General features: G+C 38.5%; 1 protein-coding gene across 1 annotated transcript; it reads left to right on the forward strand.

Annotated features, from left to right (window-relative positions):
• The first annotated feature begins 70 nt into the window (after positions 1 to 70).
• FIRRM (FIGNL1 interacting regulator of recombination and mitosis) lies at positions 71 to 19,186 on the forward strand. The gene is made up of 24 exons (XM_076339743.1): positions 71 to 215; positions 729 to 768; positions 1,499 to 1,587; positions 2,809 to 2,913; positions 3,482 to 3,622; positions 4,624 to 4,786; positions 5,162 to 5,246; positions 5,809 to 5,947; positions 6,448 to 6,528; positions 7,514 to 7,578; positions 9,272 to 9,420; positions 10,374 to 10,482; positions 10,981 to 11,167; positions 12,177 to 12,259; positions 12,642 to 12,693; positions 13,032 to 13,121; positions 13,796 to 13,981; positions 14,673 to 14,795; positions 15,718 to 15,813; positions 16,241 to 16,354; positions 16,794 to 16,898; positions 17,201 to 17,281; positions 18,062 to 18,175; positions 18,488 to 19,186. The coding sequence occupies exons 1-24, from the start codon at positions 117 to 119 to the stop codon at positions 18,671 to 18,673; spliced, it is 2,682 nt and encodes an 893-aa protein (XP_076195858.1). The 5' UTR covers positions 71 to 116; the 3' UTR covers positions 18,674 to 19,186.
• The last annotated feature ends 43 nt before the right edge of the window (positions 19,187 to 19,229 follow it).

The following is a 19,229-nucleotide window of genomic DNA, read 5'->3' on the forward strand; positions in this document are numbered from 1 at the left end:
GGCTGCGGACGCAGCCGCCCCGCCCCCTTTTTCACCGCGGGCGCGGAGGCTGCTGGGATAGTGGAGGTAACTTTTTCCCGCCGTTGCCCGGCCCTGAGGTGAGCGGAGCCGGCGCCATGTCCCAAACGGACCCCGAGCTGCTCCTGCAAGAGCTGGGAGGCTGGGACTGGGACCTCTGCCGCCGGGAGCTGCCCGCCGTCCTGCCCCGGCTCCTTATATCCTTCCCGGGAGGGCGGTTCGGCTGCTGGGTGGCTGTGGGGAGCCACCCCGAAATGGCGGGGGTGCGCGCGGAGGTGTTCCTCCTTCAGCCTTGCACAGTTCAAGCAAATAAATCCGTGGGAGGGAAAGTGGTGCAAGCTTTGTAAGGGGCTGACAGGACAGAAAAGCTGGGTGCCGGGTATTTCACTGGAAATGAGTACAGCCCTTCACTGAAATAAAAGATTCACGGCAGAAAATAGCGTGTGGTTCATTTAGCGCTGTAGATAATTCCCCCCCTGCCCCCCGAAAACCTCCAAGACTTATTCTCCAATGCATTGTAGAAATGCTTGTGGTGATTGTGCGGGTACTGAGGTATATCTGCCTGCGTTGGTTATGGAGCATCCCCGCCAATGTCGTGCAACGGGTGGAGCGTACATGGGACAGCATGAGAACAGTCACTGTGACTTCTGCAGATGCTTTAAAGATAACCTTTATGGCAGAACGAGTTTGAGTTTCTTTAACGCTTTTACTCTATGTATCAAGAGTCTGAAGACTGGACTGAGCATATTCGTAAGTAGTGACCAAGAAGTGCCTCTTCTTCCTAAGGATCGTTGTATTGCAATTGCATTATTAATTCTGCACTACTTAAAAATACTTCTGCTATAACTAATGACTTTCATGGTCTTCAGCAGTCCTGCTGGACCTTGCATGTTACACTAATTGCATGTTGAATAAGCTTTATAAAAGCCCATAAAGAAGCTATGCATGTAAGGCTCCTTTTTCCTTTCCACTACTTCTGATTTTTAGATACTTGAAAGAAGGGTGCTTTTCATCTTGTATTTTATTGTGGTTTTGGCCGTTATCTTACAGGTGGCAAAACTCTGGTAATATCTGATAGTGATAAGAAAATGAGGCTGATATGTAACTGTTTAGGAGTCTTGCTAACATTCACTGTTAAGTTGCATATTAGTGCCAACCAGCACATTAAATGTGCAACTATTTGCGGTTTGGAATATGGAAAATTCTAGTTCTATGGGCAAACAATTGTGCTCAGCCTTCAACTAAACGTAGTCAGGTGTGATATATTATTGATGGGTTTATGCATGTTGGAGCTGTTATTATGACTTGATTTTTCAGATAATGCATATGTGGCAAATGTTACGTTGCCGCTCTCAAAATCAAATATCTGATCTGTTTCTGCTTGACGCAGTTCTTTGTTTCATCTGTTAGGTTGCTATATATTTCTGATAGTGTCACATGTTGTTTTTCTGTAAGGTTTTATAAATGTTTTGCTTTGCAGGTGTTTTGAGGATCCTGACTGAAATGTTTTTGCCCCATATCAGCCTTGCAGATTTGGAACAAACTTTTTTCTCAAAAGTATTACCGAAGGTACGACAGCTTCAATTAAATGTGGAATTTTCAGTCAGTCCAGTGCTAAAAACCTGCGTAGAATGCAGTGATTCTTTTTTGAGGTCTCATCATATAATTATTGCTTTGGATACAAAACTTGAAATTAAAATGTTACCCTTTAAATGTTTGACAATTTTGTGTTGTTGGATTGTTTCCGTGATTGTTACCATTCTTTACGGTGGGGAGAGGATCAAACATATGATGTTCTACTTTCTATATTCAGTAACAGAATTGGGTTTTATTTCTTTTTGAGAAGATTGGGCTTTCTATAAAATGACCAGGGTGGAGAATTTTTATGTGAGGTAGCCTCTCAGGACAAATAAACTGAAGAACCCAACACTCATATGTCGTGAATAAACATTGTGATATTTGTGAAGAATATAGTGAAAAAACTTTTAGACCATACTGGCCTAACATATGTTCCCTTTTTGGATTAAATGATGGAGAATTTTGTGCTGTAGTTGCATTAAAGTTCTTCAACGCCTACATTTTAACTGAAGTAAAGCAGTGCCTACTGACTTAGGTTTCAGGTCTCAGCTTGTATACTTTAAGAAGCCTTTAAAAATGGCCACTTGATTTCCATTTACCTTATTTTATGTCCTGTAGCAAATTTTGGAGATTACAAGAAAAATGGCTCATAACAGGCATATCCTGAACAAGGATTACTGTACCATACCAGTTTATGTAGTATCCTGCACATGCCTGGAAGCCACTCACTGTCTTTGCAGTCTCAGCAGTAACACTCGTAAAATATCCAAGGATCTCAGCCAAAGTAGAAACTATTGTTGTTTTTAGGTCATGGACTTATTTCTTTATGTATTCAAACTGTTACTGATCATTCTCAACAAAAAAACAATTTTTCTGAGACAAAATGAAAATCCTTTGAAAATGGTGCAGTTTTAACGAAGTAAAAAATCTTTGGTAGAATGAGGTATATATTTCAAGTGAATTAGCTAGGAAGTTTGTTTTACTAACATTTTATAGAAAATAACAGCTAATATAGCTTCTGTCTATAATTTGGGAAAACCGTAAGACGGTTTTTATCATGCTTTATGATTCAAATGCTAGAAAGCGTTATTTTCTCCTGTGAGTTATCTCAGTAGCCCAGGACTCCATGCCTAGGAAGCAAGCAGATATAGAATGATGTTACTATTTGCGTATAAATAAATAAAATGTTTAAGTTTTGTTTTGTTCTGACAGACTCTACAGTTATTTGATAACTTGATGTATGAATTATCCAGCGAGGCCAAAGGATTAACCAGCCAGAATACAGAGTTATGCAGTACTGTAAGGACTCTTTTACAGGCAAGTCCCATGAAATAAGCTGTCAAAGGAATGTTTACATTATTCTTTGATTTTTACCTAAACAATTAAGAGGTTTTTAAGAATGTTTTTGTTAGCTACTAACCCGCTGGCTAAAATGTAATTTGACTTCTTTTGCAGTTGAAGTTCAATTAAAATTTTGTGAATGATTTGATTACATTTAGTGTGTGATGCTGATCAGAATGTAAAAAAAAAAAATCTCAAATTCTCTAACGCAAATGGAATGTGATTCTCCATATTCAAAGAGTGAATCTGGCACCTATTTATGCAGTCACTTAATTCAGAGTTTTAAAATTTTTGTAAATTGAGAACACCAGTCAAAAGAAATACGAATCTTTCAAAGAGTAAATGGTATCGGAGAAAAGGTCTGGAATTGCTTGATACTATTTTATGGAGCTTCATTCATCTTTAACAAACTACTTACGTACGCAAATAGCAGTGAACTTTAAATGCCATAAAAATCTAGGTGCAATTCAGCTAAGAAAAGATGCTTTTGAAATTATTGCAGGAGTGAAAAACATTGATTGTTGTTGTTTATTCTTGCTTTAAGACGATGGTGCAACTGTTGGAAACTCTGACCGGTTGCGTACGATACGTCTGCACACTGCAAGAGTGTGTGCCTCTGGAGAGTATCCGCACCCTCCCATCCTCGGTTCTTTATGTAATAAAGAACACTTTTACACACTGCAAGGTAGGTCTGTGTTAGAAGGAGAAAAATTCTTATACTGGTTGGCTTTTAGGAAACACTCACTTTGTAAGAAGATCCCATGTTGAAATAATATTGTTGTTGAATTATTTTTTTTAAATTTAAATTTAGTTGTTTTATAGTTTACAGAATGTACTTAATGCACAAGTACAAAGATGATTTTTCAGCTGTCTGCCCAGTAAATCTGACCTGGTCGTGGGAGGCACAGACTGTGCTATTTCCTTATTTTGTATCAATGTCAGTTGAACATTTTGCTTATGAACGTAGGCTCTCTGTAAAATCTGTGCACTTCTGATACCTGCAGTATTTTGAGAGCTACAAATGGCTACCAAAATGGTGCTGTTTACCTTATTTCTATGCAAGTTCCAAAGTGGATTGAAAATTGCGATTAGGATCTTTGTGTTGGTTACGATGAATAACGTATACCAGTTTCAGATCTGCATTTTCAGATGCAATAGTAATTCCCCCTACAGCAGTGAAAATAAAACAAGGTAGTTATAAGGACACAATAGCTTTTGGTCAGCCTTCACTTTCACTTTTCAATTTTTCTTTCTTACGGGAACATTTACAGCAGTTTTCCATGTCAGGACTTGAACTCAGGTGCCATACCTTTATTTAACAATTCTGATTTGAAAGAATTGGGAAATACTTGGAATGCTACTCCCTTTGTTGCTAACCTTGTACTGTTTTGTTCAGAAATATGATCTTAGGTTCATGCATCAAGGCCTAATTCAAAGCCCACTAAACTCACTAGAGCCAGGCGGACTTCATTAGTTGTTGATGGGGCTGCAGGTAAATAGCATTTTATATTTAGCGAGCAGAAGCTACAGATCTGGCTGTGTACTGAGTTAAAAGCAGGTACATCTATGCCTTGTTCTTTTTTCCAGCGAAATGTATGACAGAGCTCTTGGTGTTTTCAGCATGTGAAAAATCAGGCTGTGATTCCTCTTTTTTTTTTTAAACCTCTTCTTCCCCGTTTCCTACAGGACAGTGAATCAGTGTACTGTGGGCATCTGCACTTGATTTCTGACCTCCTACAAGCTACATTCAAGGAAGCTTACTCTCTTCAGAAGCAGCTGATGGAACTACTTGATATGATTTCCATGGACTCTGCTTCTACTGAAGATAACATCACAGATATGGTGTCAGGTATATGTGGATCTAACACTTTTTTTTAGTCTTGCTAAGTCTTTTTTTCTATAGAGAGTACGTCTGAATTTTTAGAACAGGGTTCTGAGCATGCTCAGTTCCTGCTGTCCTGACCAGCGTTTCAGAAAGCAGCATTTTGAAGCTTGAAATATTTCCATTTTTGTCCTGAAACTTTCTCTGTGGGATGGGGCATGTTGTGTAGCTTTGTAGGAAAGGGGCAGCACCTAAGCACTGAGCCATTTTCCTGATTTGGTGTCAATTTGGTGGTATTCTCTTAGCACTTGTGATTGCTGCTGTTTTCCTAGGAGAGGAGCATAGCTGTGAACTCATGAATCTGATTTAACTCAGTTGTTGCTGTTGTTATTTCCTTCTTAGTAATCCACACTGTGCTGGAGATATGCTCTGTCATTTCCAATATGGACCATGCTCTTCATGCCAATACGTGGAAGTTCATCATCAAGTACGTCACTGAACTCTTTGGATTTTATTGTAATATAAACAGACTGTAACTTTAAATAACCAGCGTTTCAATAGCTTTATATTCAGAGTTTCAACTAAAATTGAAATTAGAAAATTCAATTTAGCTATTTAGCTAGTAAGAAAATTTAGAAATTTATTTAAAAATTTAGCTAGTAAGTAGTGTTAAAGGCACTGTCAGTGAAGATAGTTAGGAATCATATGTGAAAAAGTAATAGAAGCTTGACTTTGTATTATAATACAGAAGAGAATTTGAAACACCATTGTCTGAATAAATAATCTTAAGAGGTCTGACCTGCAGTTCTGTAGGCGTTTTTGGCTTGAGTTGTGCTGTCTTGCACTTTCATCCTGCCTCTCCTCTGTGTTTCAGCCATGGCTATGAAGAGGGTTGTTCTCTCTAAATTGCTGGTTTCAGTGTACGTGGATATTGCACCAATTAGTGTTGTATAAAAGCCTAAATAGAAGAATTAGTTATTTGGATTTGTACTAACTCATGCATGATCACTTCTGACAATTAAATATCTGATTATATTCCTGTCTTTTAGGCAAAGCCTGAAGCATCATTCTCTGCTGCAGTGCCATCTGAAACACAGCGACATCCTCAGTGGCCTGTGCAAGGACACTCTCCTTTCTTTTCACTCCTGTTTGCAACTGGCTGAACAAATGAAGATGTCAGAGATACAGGTGAATTAAAAAGCTCTCAAAGCTGCCGTTGAACTTCAGGAGGATAAATTCTTTGTGCTGTATTATTGCTTGGAGTGGTTTGGGTGTGGTTTTTTGTTGGGGTTTTTTTTTGTTTGGTTTTTTTTTTTACTTCATGTGGTAGGCAGAATACCTTGTTCTTTTGAAACCACGTGAAAATGAGGCCCATAACTTTGTTTAGATTGGGGATGTTTTAGTGAGGCAGTGAAAATAAGTTTCCGCCATACTCTGTGGGAATTTTTTTCGTTTCCTAAACTGACGATATCCCAAGGTCAATCAAAAGATAATATTTCAATTCTGAATATTGCTATAAAAACATTGAGGCATACTGAAGATTTCTGAAGTTTTTCCCCCGTAGCTGCAGTCTGGAGACAATCAAGTTTGAAATAGGTTTTGAACATTGTTAGCAATCTACCTTTCTTTTTTTATTGTATTACTCTGTATATTAAATTTTAGAACTGTTTTTTTTTTTTTTTTGACAGGAGGGCACTGACCTCAGGCTGTTCCAGAAGACAGTCAAGCTGTGCAGGTTCTTTGCTAATTCCCTCGTACACTACACCAAGGTAGGTTTTAATACTTGAGTTCTATGTTAGTACTAAATTTAAGCCTCTGGTCTGCGAATGGAATGATTTTGTACTGCATAATATCTTAACAGTTTATGACTCTACCATATGGGTGGTATAATTAACATCCATGCATAACCTGCTTGTAGTTCTTCCACCTGTTATATACTCACAAGCCTAAGCAGGGTTACTGCTGTGATTTAACAGAAAAACAAACAAGAATAATAAGCTGTTACAAGCAATGTCACTGAGGAGTTGGTAGGAGATGTCCAGTCTTTACAGGCAGCCTTGAGTCAACGCAATAGTAACTTTATCTGGAAGAATTAAGCAGATAAACCTGTTGCTAAGTTTTCAGAATTGTTCCTCATTTCAACAACTGAAAACGATGTGGCATTAGTTAGAAGAAATGCCCGTGTACTGTTGTTGGCTCTGACACTAACTTCCTGCTTTTTCCCTGGCCCTTGGACTTTGTTGCTGTGCTTTATTTTTCTCATTATTAGAAGACATGCTGTAAATGTACCCATTTTAAGAATGTACATGAAAAAAATTTGCTCTCCAGGAACAGCAGTGATGGTGCATTCTGCATCTGTTTTGTCCTATGGGGTAAAAGCAAGGGGGTGATTTTTTTTTTTGGCACAAAGTAAAACAGCATTGCGACAGGATGAAACAGCCTTACAGCATGTATGAGAGCACTTTAGATTTTTGCAGCTCTCTATGGCTATTACAACTGTACTTACTATTTTTTTTTAAATAAGCCTATAAATTTAATTGTTTTACCTATGATATATATACATGTAGTGTAATTAATCTTAGGAATACTTTGTTTATTGTTTGCTTTGCACTTGCTTTGTGCTGTGGATTGTTAGAACTTAACCAGTTTTTGCAGTGTAGTACTTTACATACCAATATAGCAGAACAGAAAGAAAGTGTATTTAATCATGTATTTTATATTAAAAGTACCATTCAAAATTAATGGCTTTTGCAGGAATTTCTTTCTTTCTTCGCTGATTCGTGCTCTCAGTTACATCAGCTCTTTCTTCAGATATACAAGTAAGTGAAGTACAAATAAGTGATTATTGATAGTGTCTTAATAACATCTCCATATTACATTCTTAAAGTTGCAGGTATTTTGAGATATAAAAATACAGTTCTCGTTCCAGAGTTGTTCCTTTCTTTTTTCATGTACAGAAATATAAAAAAATATTTTTAATAAATTGGACATTTTTGTGTGGTACTACTTACCTTAAACCCATTCTTGATCAGTGCTCGTGAGTGTCCGATATTGACAAGACACTAGTTTTGTTGCAATTGATTATGTCAACATTTCTTAACAAGTTATGTGTACAATATGCAGATTGATTGTCCTGGACACTGGGTCTATTCATGCAATTCCATTTGAAAATTCTTGTTCCTAAAGTCAAAATTCCTGAAGGTAGGATTCACCCTTCAGTCACCTTGCAATGAAGCAGTTAGGCAGAGCTAAAACAGAGCAACCCAGCAGTGTACCTTCCACTTTGAAACAAACAGTAGCGTGATGTTAGTCAAATCATGCAAAGTCAAGGCAATTCAGGATTACCATCCCCTAGTAATCCTAATTCCTTTCTGTTTCCTATATAATGAAACAGCCACCCAACTCTTTTTCTCTGTCTTAAATTCTAGTGAAAGAAAAAAAAAAAGATTAAATGCAGGTGTCAGCAGCAACAATTTGACAGATTGTTTCAAATTTAAGACAAAGTATCAAACCATTTGTCCTGAAGGGAGAGAGGATCAGAAACAGAGTATCCTGAAATTTTTCATAGCTTTACTGTTGTGTTTATAATCTTCTGAAATCTCACAAAAGGACTCTCTGGTTCTCCCAGAAGCAAACACTTTTTTTAAAGTTATGCTCATAAAACATAACAGTCTGCAAGTGGCTTATCATTTTTCTTTCAAAAGTTTTGTTCTATTTGCTGCAATAGTGCAGAAGAATAGGGGAAAGTGGACTTTTATAATAGAGAGCTGATTTCAGTCATTCTTTTGGAATTGAAACCAGGTTCTTTTGTGAGATGCACGCATGAGTTCACTGCATGTTTCACTGCAAGATCAGGTGGATATTTTTTTACGAGTTTCCTCTTCTAACTTTACTTACCTTGTAGATCTTACTCAAGCGGAAGGTTGTAAACTTTTATTCACTCAGCAAAACTGAGCAGGATTTTTGAGTAGAAAGGTAGCATTTTTACAGTCACTTTATACGCTGCAAGAGTAGAAGGTTTTCATTTCATGATCTCTTTTGCTTTATTCTCATATGACTTCTTTTTTTCTTTTATTGCCTGGGTTTTTTTCTCTTCACAGAAATTGTGGTACCCTTTTATTAGTGTCATGTGTTAAATTAGTGCTGTCACATTTATGACTGTCAAATTGTGTATATAGGTGTTTTCTTGGCTTTTCATTACTTGACTTTTTTGTGATTCAATATATTTCATCTTATATATGTTATGGATTTTACATGCATTTTCTGTGAGCTTGTAAGGTTTTCTTTCAATGTTTAGTAAAATATTGGATTGTGATGCTTAGTTTAAAGGCTGAATGCAGAGTTGTTACTCTCAGGCTATAATAGATATTCTAAAATGGGGAGCCTTTTCTGTCTTTTATTTCACAATAACAAGGAAATCATGGATTTGCCTTTTTGTAGTTCTTTTGAAAAGTAATGTTACTGAAAAATGCTACTGAGAATATTTAACTTTTTTTTTTCGTGCCCCCTCAGCAAATTTCCTCCCAGTCTCTATGCTCCAGAGATCTCAGAAGTTCATCAAGATGAAATATCCCGAGTTTTTCTTGTGGCTCTGGACCCTCTCATCAACCAGCTTCTTCCCTTTAGCCCTTTTATGGAGCAAGTGTTAAGTGAAAAGTTAGGTGGGTTTTAAATACAGCTACCACTGCTATAGGTCTATGTAAGCATCTCTGAGGGATCAGGATTGACATTTTGACTTTCTGGACCACAGGCAATATTCTGTACTGGTTTGCCTGCCTCTAATTCTTTTGTAAGTACTATGGTATAGCCAGTTGCACACTAACTCAGATGAATTTTATAACAGATAGTTCACGTTGCTGTTGAATGCATCTTTTCCAAAGTACTCACAGTAAATTCAATATTAATCTGGTTAACAGAAATCCTATCAGTTCTGCTGTTTTGCATAATGTCAATCCACATTTGTCACAAACTTTCAAAGTAGGCTGAAATTTTTCTGCTGTTCTGTTGGTGGGGGAAGACAGCTATTTTTCCTAAATGAATTATTTTCTGTAGAAAGTAGAATGCCCTGAAACTGAAAAATGATCAGCTTTTTGTCATTTCTGCCCTGATCAACATGTCATAATTCTGAGATAGCTGTTGCCTCCTCTTGGGAGATATGGTGTGAGCATCAGTTGCTCCTTTTCTCTCTGTGAGCTGGTCTTACTTCCCCCCAACATGTGCACTCTGGCCTTGTGATTATCCTGGCACACTTAGAAGAAAACTTTGTGTTTTCAGTGTTTGAGGCATCCAGTGCTTTCAAGGAGACTGGAAGCATGAGGCACCCAGATTGTAACTCCTTTGCAGCATGTTGCAGTGACAGTTCAGAACTGGAATATTTTATTTAGCTTTTATCTGAAATAGTATATTGCATTTAATTTTCACTTCAAACATAATGTTCATGACGAAGCATTCCTTTTTTTTCCAGCTGTGTCTGTAAGTGATTTTTGATTGTTTTACTGGGAACTTTCATGTTTCACCAGTTGTTCATCGTTTGTCACTTGCTTAAAAGCCAGTTTACACACACGATATATTTTACCAGGGCAACTAGCATCATATTTTAAAAAAACTTCTACAGATCTCCCTCCTGAGCAGCAGCTGCCCCAGTGTCTTGTCCTGATTACCATAATGGACAAGCTGTCCTCTCAGCCTGAAGAAGTGCAAACTCTCTGGAACACAGGAAAAAGGTACTAAAAAGGTTTTCGCTCTAATTCTTCACCACAATGATCAGTCTATATGGGCAAACAGAGGGGCTCAGTTGCTGGGGTTTCCCTCGCAACCGAATAGTAAAATTTGTCAGACTCTACAGATTTACATCCTTACGCTCAGAAAAACAGGATCTGATGTTCGGTGCTTCAGGAGCGAAGGATACAGAGCCAGAGATGTCTTTGTTTTTCCAGGAAAGGAATGGTATTTAGACTACTTCCAGGATAAGAAGAGAGGTGTGTGTATAATGTGTTGATACTTCACTAATTTAAAATCTTGCATTTTTATGCCTGAACCCCCTAATAGTCACCTGAATTTGTAAAAGAGGAAGGTAGTCAGGAGCATAAATCTAGTGTAAAAGCACTGAAGTTACTGCCACCGTTTCCGGTCAGAGACAAAGATTCTGTAGTACAGATGTTGTTTGCAGGATTTGGGATTTGCATATCTGTAACCCAATCGTTTTTCTTTTACCCTTGCAGCCTGTCTTTGTTTTCAGCTCTCTTCTTCAGTTTCCAGCAATGTTCTGGCGAGCTTTCCTTCCCTGTTTGTTTGCCAGAGGTGATCAGTACAGGACAGCCAGCAGTTCCCATCACCCTGTATCACTATGTCTGTGTCCACCTGTGCTCCTTCATTGCTTCCACACTCTCATCACACTTTCCTCAGCTGGTAAGATTGCTTGTTGCTTATCATCTCTTCAGCTGTTGTGATGCATAGGTACTATTTAAAAAAGAATGAGTTCTATCTAATGATCTAGCTCTAAAGAGATGCTTAGGTATGAAGTGGTTCTGCAGAAAGCAGCCGTGACACAGTTACATGACTGGAGTTCAGTTATGCAGCAAATGTCACTTGTGGGAAAGGGGAAAATAAAGCTTCATACAAGTTCTTGAGAACCTCAGTGGTGGTGTTAATTTTTGTTCTCTTTGGGAGGGGGGGAGGTCAAGTTGTTATAAAAGTTCAGTGCTTTCTTTTATGTAGTATTCAACTTGTATTAAATTTACCTGGTTTTGTTAGTCTATGCTGTGAAGTAATAAAGTAGGATTTAATATTTAGAGTAGATTATATTGTTGTGATTTCAGCTAAGAACATACCATAAAATGGTAATGAGTAAATTTTTCTACTTCAGAGGAGTATTCTGGGCTTTGATTAACATTATATAATGTTTTAAAAGTTTTTCACTTTTTACTGCACATAGACAAAAGAACCTCTAGATAAATGTAAACCTTTATAAAGTTAAGAGCTGTCACAAAAATTATAGCCCTATTTAGCTTTTTTTTTCTGAATGCTACGTTCTTCTTTCAGATAAAATTTGTGTTCCTAAAAGAGGAAAAGGTTTTATTTGGTTTTCAGGAAGCTGCCAGTAAAGCTGGCAAGAAAATTGGTTTAAAAAAAAAAATAATCATAAAAGTTGCCTTGCAAAGGAGGGATGCACATGATGAAATGTTTTGAAAAGTGAAGGATCCTCAGCCCATTGAAATGAATGTACATGTACATTCAAAGCATGCAAAACTAAAGGTGTCGCTGCTTGCTTGATGGTATAGCTGAATATAGAGTATGAAAATGAGTTCTTAAAACATTTTAAATTCGATAAGCTGAAAATCTTATTAGGTTTTATGCTAATTAGTGGAGTAAAAGTAATAGTAGGCCTGCAATCTGTTTCTGTGTGAATTCTCCTCAGGAGTATGCTCTGCTGGATGCTGTGCTGGGTTCTAGTATGATCACGTCTCTGCTAGCGATGGACTCGTGGTGCTTCCTTGCCCGGTAAGATGCTTTTATTATAGGTCAAGCAGGATTTCCACAGATCCAGTTAGTTCTGTTGTTGTACATAATTCCTTGAGAGAGATTTTTTTTAAGACAAAATTGTCCCAGAATTAGATTCTTTTCAGATATAGAGCGTATTTGAAAATTAGGAGCAGAAATGGCTTAGCCATTTTTACATTCATGCAAGTAAGGGGAACATACCTTTTCTATTATTTAATAATTGTTTTTTTGAATGGTTCTCTCAAGTAAATTGTGTCTGTGCATATCAAGTTTAAATATGTTAGAGGAAATGGCCATCTCTCAGACAAAATTTATAATAGTTAGTCCGTAAAAGAGTAGGAAGTACAAACTCACAAGCTTCTGTCTCTCTCTCACATTCCAGGTATGGGACAGCTGAACTGTGCGCTCACCACGTTGTTGTGATTGCCCACTTGGTAAGAAGCACAGTGATGTTTGCAATTCAGCATCAGCTTTAATCCTAGTTCTACTGGCAAACTTTCTAAATGACCTGAGACAGGAGTTTAATCTTTTTCCAAATCCAAAATTGAGACTGTTTTATTTCCTCAAATTGGGTTAATAAGTAGCAAAAGCAGTACTTTGAAAATATAAAGCAATATGCCTAGTATTTCCAGCATGTCCTGCATTGTTTTATTTCGTGTTACTGCTGTGATCCCACATAACAACTCTCAGAACATTCTGTATAGAATTCATTTGCCGAGTGGTGATTTTTCTCTTAATTTAATTAGATGCATTCCCTGTTTTCCTAATTCAGATAAAGACTTGGCCCAGTGACTGTTACCAGGTCTCTGCCTTGGGTGTTCTGCTGAGGCGTATGCTGTTCCTGATGGCTCCAGATCATCAGGCAAGTATAGCACCAGCATCTTCTGTCCTTAATAGAAGAGATTTAAATAAGTAGCCTGCATTAAAATTTCCTCTTTCAGTTCTTCAGAAGTGGCAGGATGTTGAGTTGATATTACTTTGCTTGCTGCAGTTGATATTACTTTGTCATAGTGGATCCTAATTTGTGCAGATGTGCTCTTTAATAAAAACAACAACGGCACATATACCTTTCTAAGAGTGGTCTTACTGGGTGCCAGTGAAGTCCTTTTTTTGACCAAGTATGAAAACGGGACATCTCCCAGATTTGCTGAAACTGTATGTCCTGCCATTGCATCTGCGACTGGTGTTCATGAGTGTTCTCATGTCATCAGATACAAAGAGTAGTATCCTTTCCCGTCAGTGCCTCTCTATACACCTCAGAGAGGCTAAAGCTCTTTCTTCTACTTGCTAGGGCCATTGCTTCAAGCAGCTGAAGTTGCTTAATCATTCTGATGTCCTATAGGTGACAAGGGAGGTGGCAGTTTTATAAGGTTTTTATATAAAAAGTTGGATTTTATTTAAACGAAAGTTTTTACACAATTTTTTTCATGTAATATTTCTAAAGCAAACTGGTAGTGCATTTTGGTTTCTCAGCTTTCTGACAGGTTATCAAATTGTCTTCTGCTCTGTTTAGTTCCTATTAACTTTTGTTTGCAGGTAGAATTTGCTCATAAGTTTCTTCCAGAAGAGGAGGAGAACTTGGCTGTGTGGCAGCACATATCCCTCAAGGCCCTGAATCCTGATCTTAGGAAACGAGTGGCATGTCAGCTCTGTGTGGCAGGGCTTGCACGGTGCAGGCGATGGCTGAATAGCAGGCACGCTGTGGGAGAGCTCCGACCTGTGGTAAAGGAGACTTAGTTCTCTTTGTAAAAATGTGTGAACTCTGGATTTCCAGACTACAAGGGTTCTGTTGCTGTCACCTCAATTCTATTTTTCTGTGTGTTGCACAGCTTTTTTCCATGCCCAACTGGCAAACGCATGAGCAAGAATTGTCATTTTAATTTTTTTCTTCTAGTACACAGCACCTTAGGGCCCTCTGCTCTGAGGGTGATGATAGTGGAGGTCATGTGGCTTATTAGTTATTCTAGTTGTTGTCTGCTCTCTGGGTGAGCAGATGTATTTTTCTTTAGAATTTCTGATTTATACTATGTCATACAATTACTTTTAAGTTTTAAAGTCCTGGCTGTTTTTATGCGTTACCAGATCTGAAAGATGCTCAGTGGTTTCCTTGGCGAAGGAGAGGAGTGTGAGAAAGCAGAAACTTCCACATGAAGTATCTGCTGCCAGCTTTCGCAGGCCAGTGCAGCTAATGACTACAGCACCGTGTGAAACTCACAGAAGTAACGGGTGGTTTCCTCGCTTTGGAAGCTTTATTGGCCGGTGGCCTGGTGGATTAGCTGTACCGCACCACTGACACAGCACATTGGGCTTCTTGCCATCTTGTATCATTTTAGATGTTTAATATGAGCCTGGGGTTTTGGTTCCTTTTACGTGTAGGTTTTTTTGGTCTTACTTAAACATTTTTTCCTACTAGAATACTGCCCTTTCTGTCCTGCTGGCTGCCTACAATTTTGCTGGTGACACTCTGGAGGCAGAACTTCAGGCATCTATCTTGGGAGTGCTTGGTCAGTTCTGGACTTTTCTCCAGGCTAAGCAGGTAAGAGAATTTGCTGCTCCAATGGTGAAAGTATGATGTCTTTGAGAGGCTGGTGCTGTTTCATCATGTGTTTGTTACTAAGTTGTTTTACTTGGATTGGACCATTTCTGTAAAGCACAGTGTCACTGTGCTGCCCATCTGCTGTCAGCTGGTTTACGTATTAGGCAGGCGCATGCTCTGGGAACCGGAGTTTGAATTTTCCTGAATGTTACATATATGGCTCCTTGCTACTCCATCTGTTACTCAGTGTCAGATTCAGATGTGCTTAACGAGAAGTCTGAAATACCTCATTCTGATTCATACCAGTTGCAAATTTGGCCTGTTTTAAATATTCATTAGAATGTGAACAAAAACTCATGGTGATTTAATTAGTACATAGCTTAGCACGTGAAAACCCATAGCGCTAGTAACCTTCCTCTGTATTTGAGAACAAGGGGGTAAGGCGATTCCCTTGCGACTGTATACCTGTTCATGTCTGCAACTGCAGTAAAGAAAAAAGGATTGTCATGATTCATACTCCAGATTGAAAAAGAAAGTTTGAGAGTGGGGGTGAAGAAGAGCCAACAATATGCCCCTTCAGAGGTCTCTTCCAACCTCAGCCATTCTGTGAAGACATTTGGCAACTGATAAGTGAAAAGAAATAGTTCAGATAACCTTTAGCTGCTTATATTGGTGAGTGGAGGAAGGACGTGAGGGATAAGAAATATTCTTAAGAAAAATTAAAGGGTCTTGTAAAATATGACTACATAGAAATATTGATATGACTATTTCACTATTTTCTTCTGCTATAACGGTGTGTTGTTTTATGTGTGTGAAGTTAGGCTAAGAATCTTGGAACACTACTGTAACTTTAAATTCTTTCTTAAGTAGTTATTCCATAAGCTAAAATGCAATGTTACTAATATCTTGTGATCTGTTGAAGGTCTCAGATGAGCCATGTCTCCAGCAGACCCTGTGTCTATTACTTCACCTTTTGGAATTTTTCATCCAAGCATTAGATGTTCAACTGATTACTCAGGTAAAAAAAAACAAAACCAAACCTTCTTATGAATAATTTACTTCATGAAAACCAAGTTCTTTGTGACTTACTGAATTCTCAAATGAGTTATTTCATGGTCTGGTCTTCTCTTAACACATGGAGGTTCCTAATTTTATTTCTTCCTTGATGACTTTCCTGGTCTTTAAACCAAGCGTGTGGCACTTTGGTTAACATTGCTTTTGAGAATCCCGTAACTCTGTAAGATAATTAAGATACATGGATGTGCTATAGAGCATGCTTATTTCTTTCTAAAATGCACACTGCAGCTTTATCCTAGGTGTAGCACACCTCCTTTTGTTTTCAGTCCAGTTTTCCAAAATCAATGTCCTCAGATTTAAAGATGAGACAGAACGGTTTTTACCTGCAATCTGTTTGATGGAGCTTCGCTGGGGTTTGCTTTTTGCAGGTATTTGCACTGCAGTCTTCCCTTTTCCAGTTGGATCCCCCAGATCATGTTCGTCTAGCGATGGTGGATTTTCTCTCTTCTATGGGAAAGGTGTTTATACCACAAGAAGCACAGGTAAATATAATTGTGGCTTTATTTAGATACTATTCAGTCTTTTGATGAAAATATATGCTATTTATTTAAATATAAAGTGAAGGATCAAGTTCATAAATACATACAGGAGTGCCATGACATAGTCATCTTGGAGACTTATTAATGGTCTATGGCAGTTTTATTTTTCATCGAGACATGCTGACTGCATGTTAGATTTTTCATTTATTCATTTGCTTGTTGCTTCTCACCAGTTAGAAAGGACTGACATTTGAACCTCCAAGAAGAAAGAATAGAACATGTCACCTCCCTTACAGTGTTTTTTTGCCAGACAGGGCAGTAGCACTCTCACATTTCACAAACCTGTCCCTTGACCTTAGAGCGATCCTTTAATAGTAAATCATGATGCCAAGGTATGCACAACTAACTCTTTGGAACCGATAGATATTTGTTCCTCTTTCAGAGGCAAGTTGCACCCCAGTTGTCGTGTTTGTTTGCTTCTCTGCTAGCTGACCAGACCTGGCTGATTCATCAGCACGCATTGGAGGCATTCATGCACTTTGCAGAGGTAAGCATAGCAGAACTCTGGATGCAGGTATTTGGCTCTGTTAACTTTTGTTGTACAGAAATTCTTTCGTCTGTTTGCTGCTCTTCTACTGACCAATTTGGATCTTAGTATTACAGATGCTACTGCACATCAGAAGTAATGAGGGCTAATGCAGTTATAAGGGATTTCAGGAGCTGGAAGTGAAGGAAAATTAAGCATTGGTTGCTTAGATTGGTTGCAGAGTCATAGAAACATTTTTTACTTTGTCTATTCCTTTGTTAATATGAATGTACTAAGGAACTGTTACTCAACATTTTTGACAGGAAACAAGCCATGAAGATGTTGTTCCTCAGTGCCTTAATTCTGAAGAAACTAAGAACAAAGTTGTTAGTTTTCTGGCTAAGGTATTTATGTTGTTGAACCATTTTACTGCTTGCTTAGTTGATGTACACATCCATATAAGTAAGTTGTACATGGCCTATGTCTATGTCTACACCTGCATCATCTGCATGGCGATTAAATAAGTAAGTTTAAATTAAATTGTTCTGTTAACTGGGATCTGGTTGAACTTTTCTACTTGTTTTAATCAGCAGAATTAACAACTGCCATTCCTATGCATGCTGCTCTTCCAGTACTTCCCCACCTTGATTTAAATGCCTTGCTTTTCCCTCCTTGAAGAAAAAAAAATTACTAAATTGCACAATTACTGTTGTAAGCAGAGAAGTTAACTATTAAAAAGACAGGAATTTCATCATTCCATTTGTGTAATTTCCTTCCCCGTTTCTCTTGGCTCAGTTTCTGAAAGCTAAATGGACATGTATGAAGCATCTTGGTCCTTTCTGCATGTTAGAAAAAATTCTCTCAAGAGCAGATGGCTGTTCATGCAGAACATAGCGGGAGAGGTGGTGGTTGTCATGCTGTAACCTAAGGCAGGGCTATCTGGATGAGCAGTTTTTGACAAGCAGGTAATTGGCAACAGAACTGATAGCTGCCAGTGATGCTACACCAAAGTTGTAGATAACTTCAATCTCCTGCTCAGAAGAGTGTGTGAGAAATTAGATTCAATTTGAACTGCGTGTTAAGATCTCTCATTCCTTCCCCCTTGTTCTGGTATACAAATTGAGCCTATGGAGGTTGGTAATGCCACCTTGGTTTAGTTACCTCTCCTGTGGCTTTCTCCCTAGACGAGGCAAGTAGAAGAGACAACAGAAGCACGAACAGAACGCATGAAACAAGAAAGGATTACCTGCAGTGCACAGTTTATGAAAATGGCTGGAGAACTGGAGTCAACAGGAGAGGTATGTGCACTTCTTTTCTTTAAACTGTCTGGGCTCTATTGTTGATTTCTGTCAGTTCTGGGAAGTATCTAAAAGAGGTTCACGATAGTCTTGCTGCCCTCCATGTTCTAAGAAAAAAGGTCTCATGCACTCCTGGCCCTTAATACTATACCTGAATGCTCTATCCTGCCTGCCAGCTGGCAAGAACTCTCACAGGGCAAGGGAGTTTCTTCCGGCTCTTATCCATTGAAGGGTTTTCTTGCATTTGGATGAAGACTGATCACTCAATGTAGAGCATTATAAATGATGTCTCATGTTTATTTAAATCTGCAGCCTCTGGCAAAAAGGGCATGTCACCCACCCTCTGAGGAGCAGTATAAGTCAGCAGTAGGCACGATGGAGGGGGCAGTGGAGGCTGTGAAGCTGCTGCTCCGGAAAGGGTCGCCCCCTCCTTGGCTTGCAGTGAAACTGGAGGCTCTACATACAGCTGTAGCCATCCTCAGAGACAGTGTACGGTAAGGTGCTCAACAGGTTTTAGAGACAGTAAAACAGCTCAGCTCCCTGTTCTGAGGGAAGAGATGCCTTTGTACCATGATTGCTGAAGAAAAAGCTGTGACATGGGGCGATGTTCTACTGTACTGCTGGGTCTCGGTTAATGTGCCAAAATGAACTGAGGTATGAGATGTTGGCCCATCTTTCATAATAACTGGCTGGAAGGACTGATATATTTTAATGGACACTATTGTGCATCTGAGCTGTCATTTTGTATATTGCCAATGTATTATAGCCTGCTCTTCTAAGCTACTGTATGATGATGATAAACATTTCATGAGATTGTATTCTGAATACTAAGGTGTTTGATTCTGTTGTAAAAGTAACGGTTACATTTGTTCCTGTCACATACAGGTGACCAGGCAGTAGGTGGTTTTATCTTAATTTTAACATACACTCAAGAATAACAATTTAAGGCTCTATACTGTTCTCTGAACATACCTCTGCTGTTGGTTCCATTACATTATCTTTTAAAAATAATCTTTATTGGTCACAGTTAAGAGCAGAAAGAATGCGGTGCTTA

The sequence above is a fragment of the Aptenodytes patagonicus genome, chromosome 5, assembly GCF_965638725.1.
Source record: "Aptenodytes patagonicus chromosome 5, bAptPat1.pri.cur, whole genome shotgun sequence".
NCBI classification, from domain to species: domain Eukaryota; kingdom Metazoa; phylum Chordata; class Aves; order Sphenisciformes; family Spheniscidae; genus Aptenodytes; species Aptenodytes patagonicus.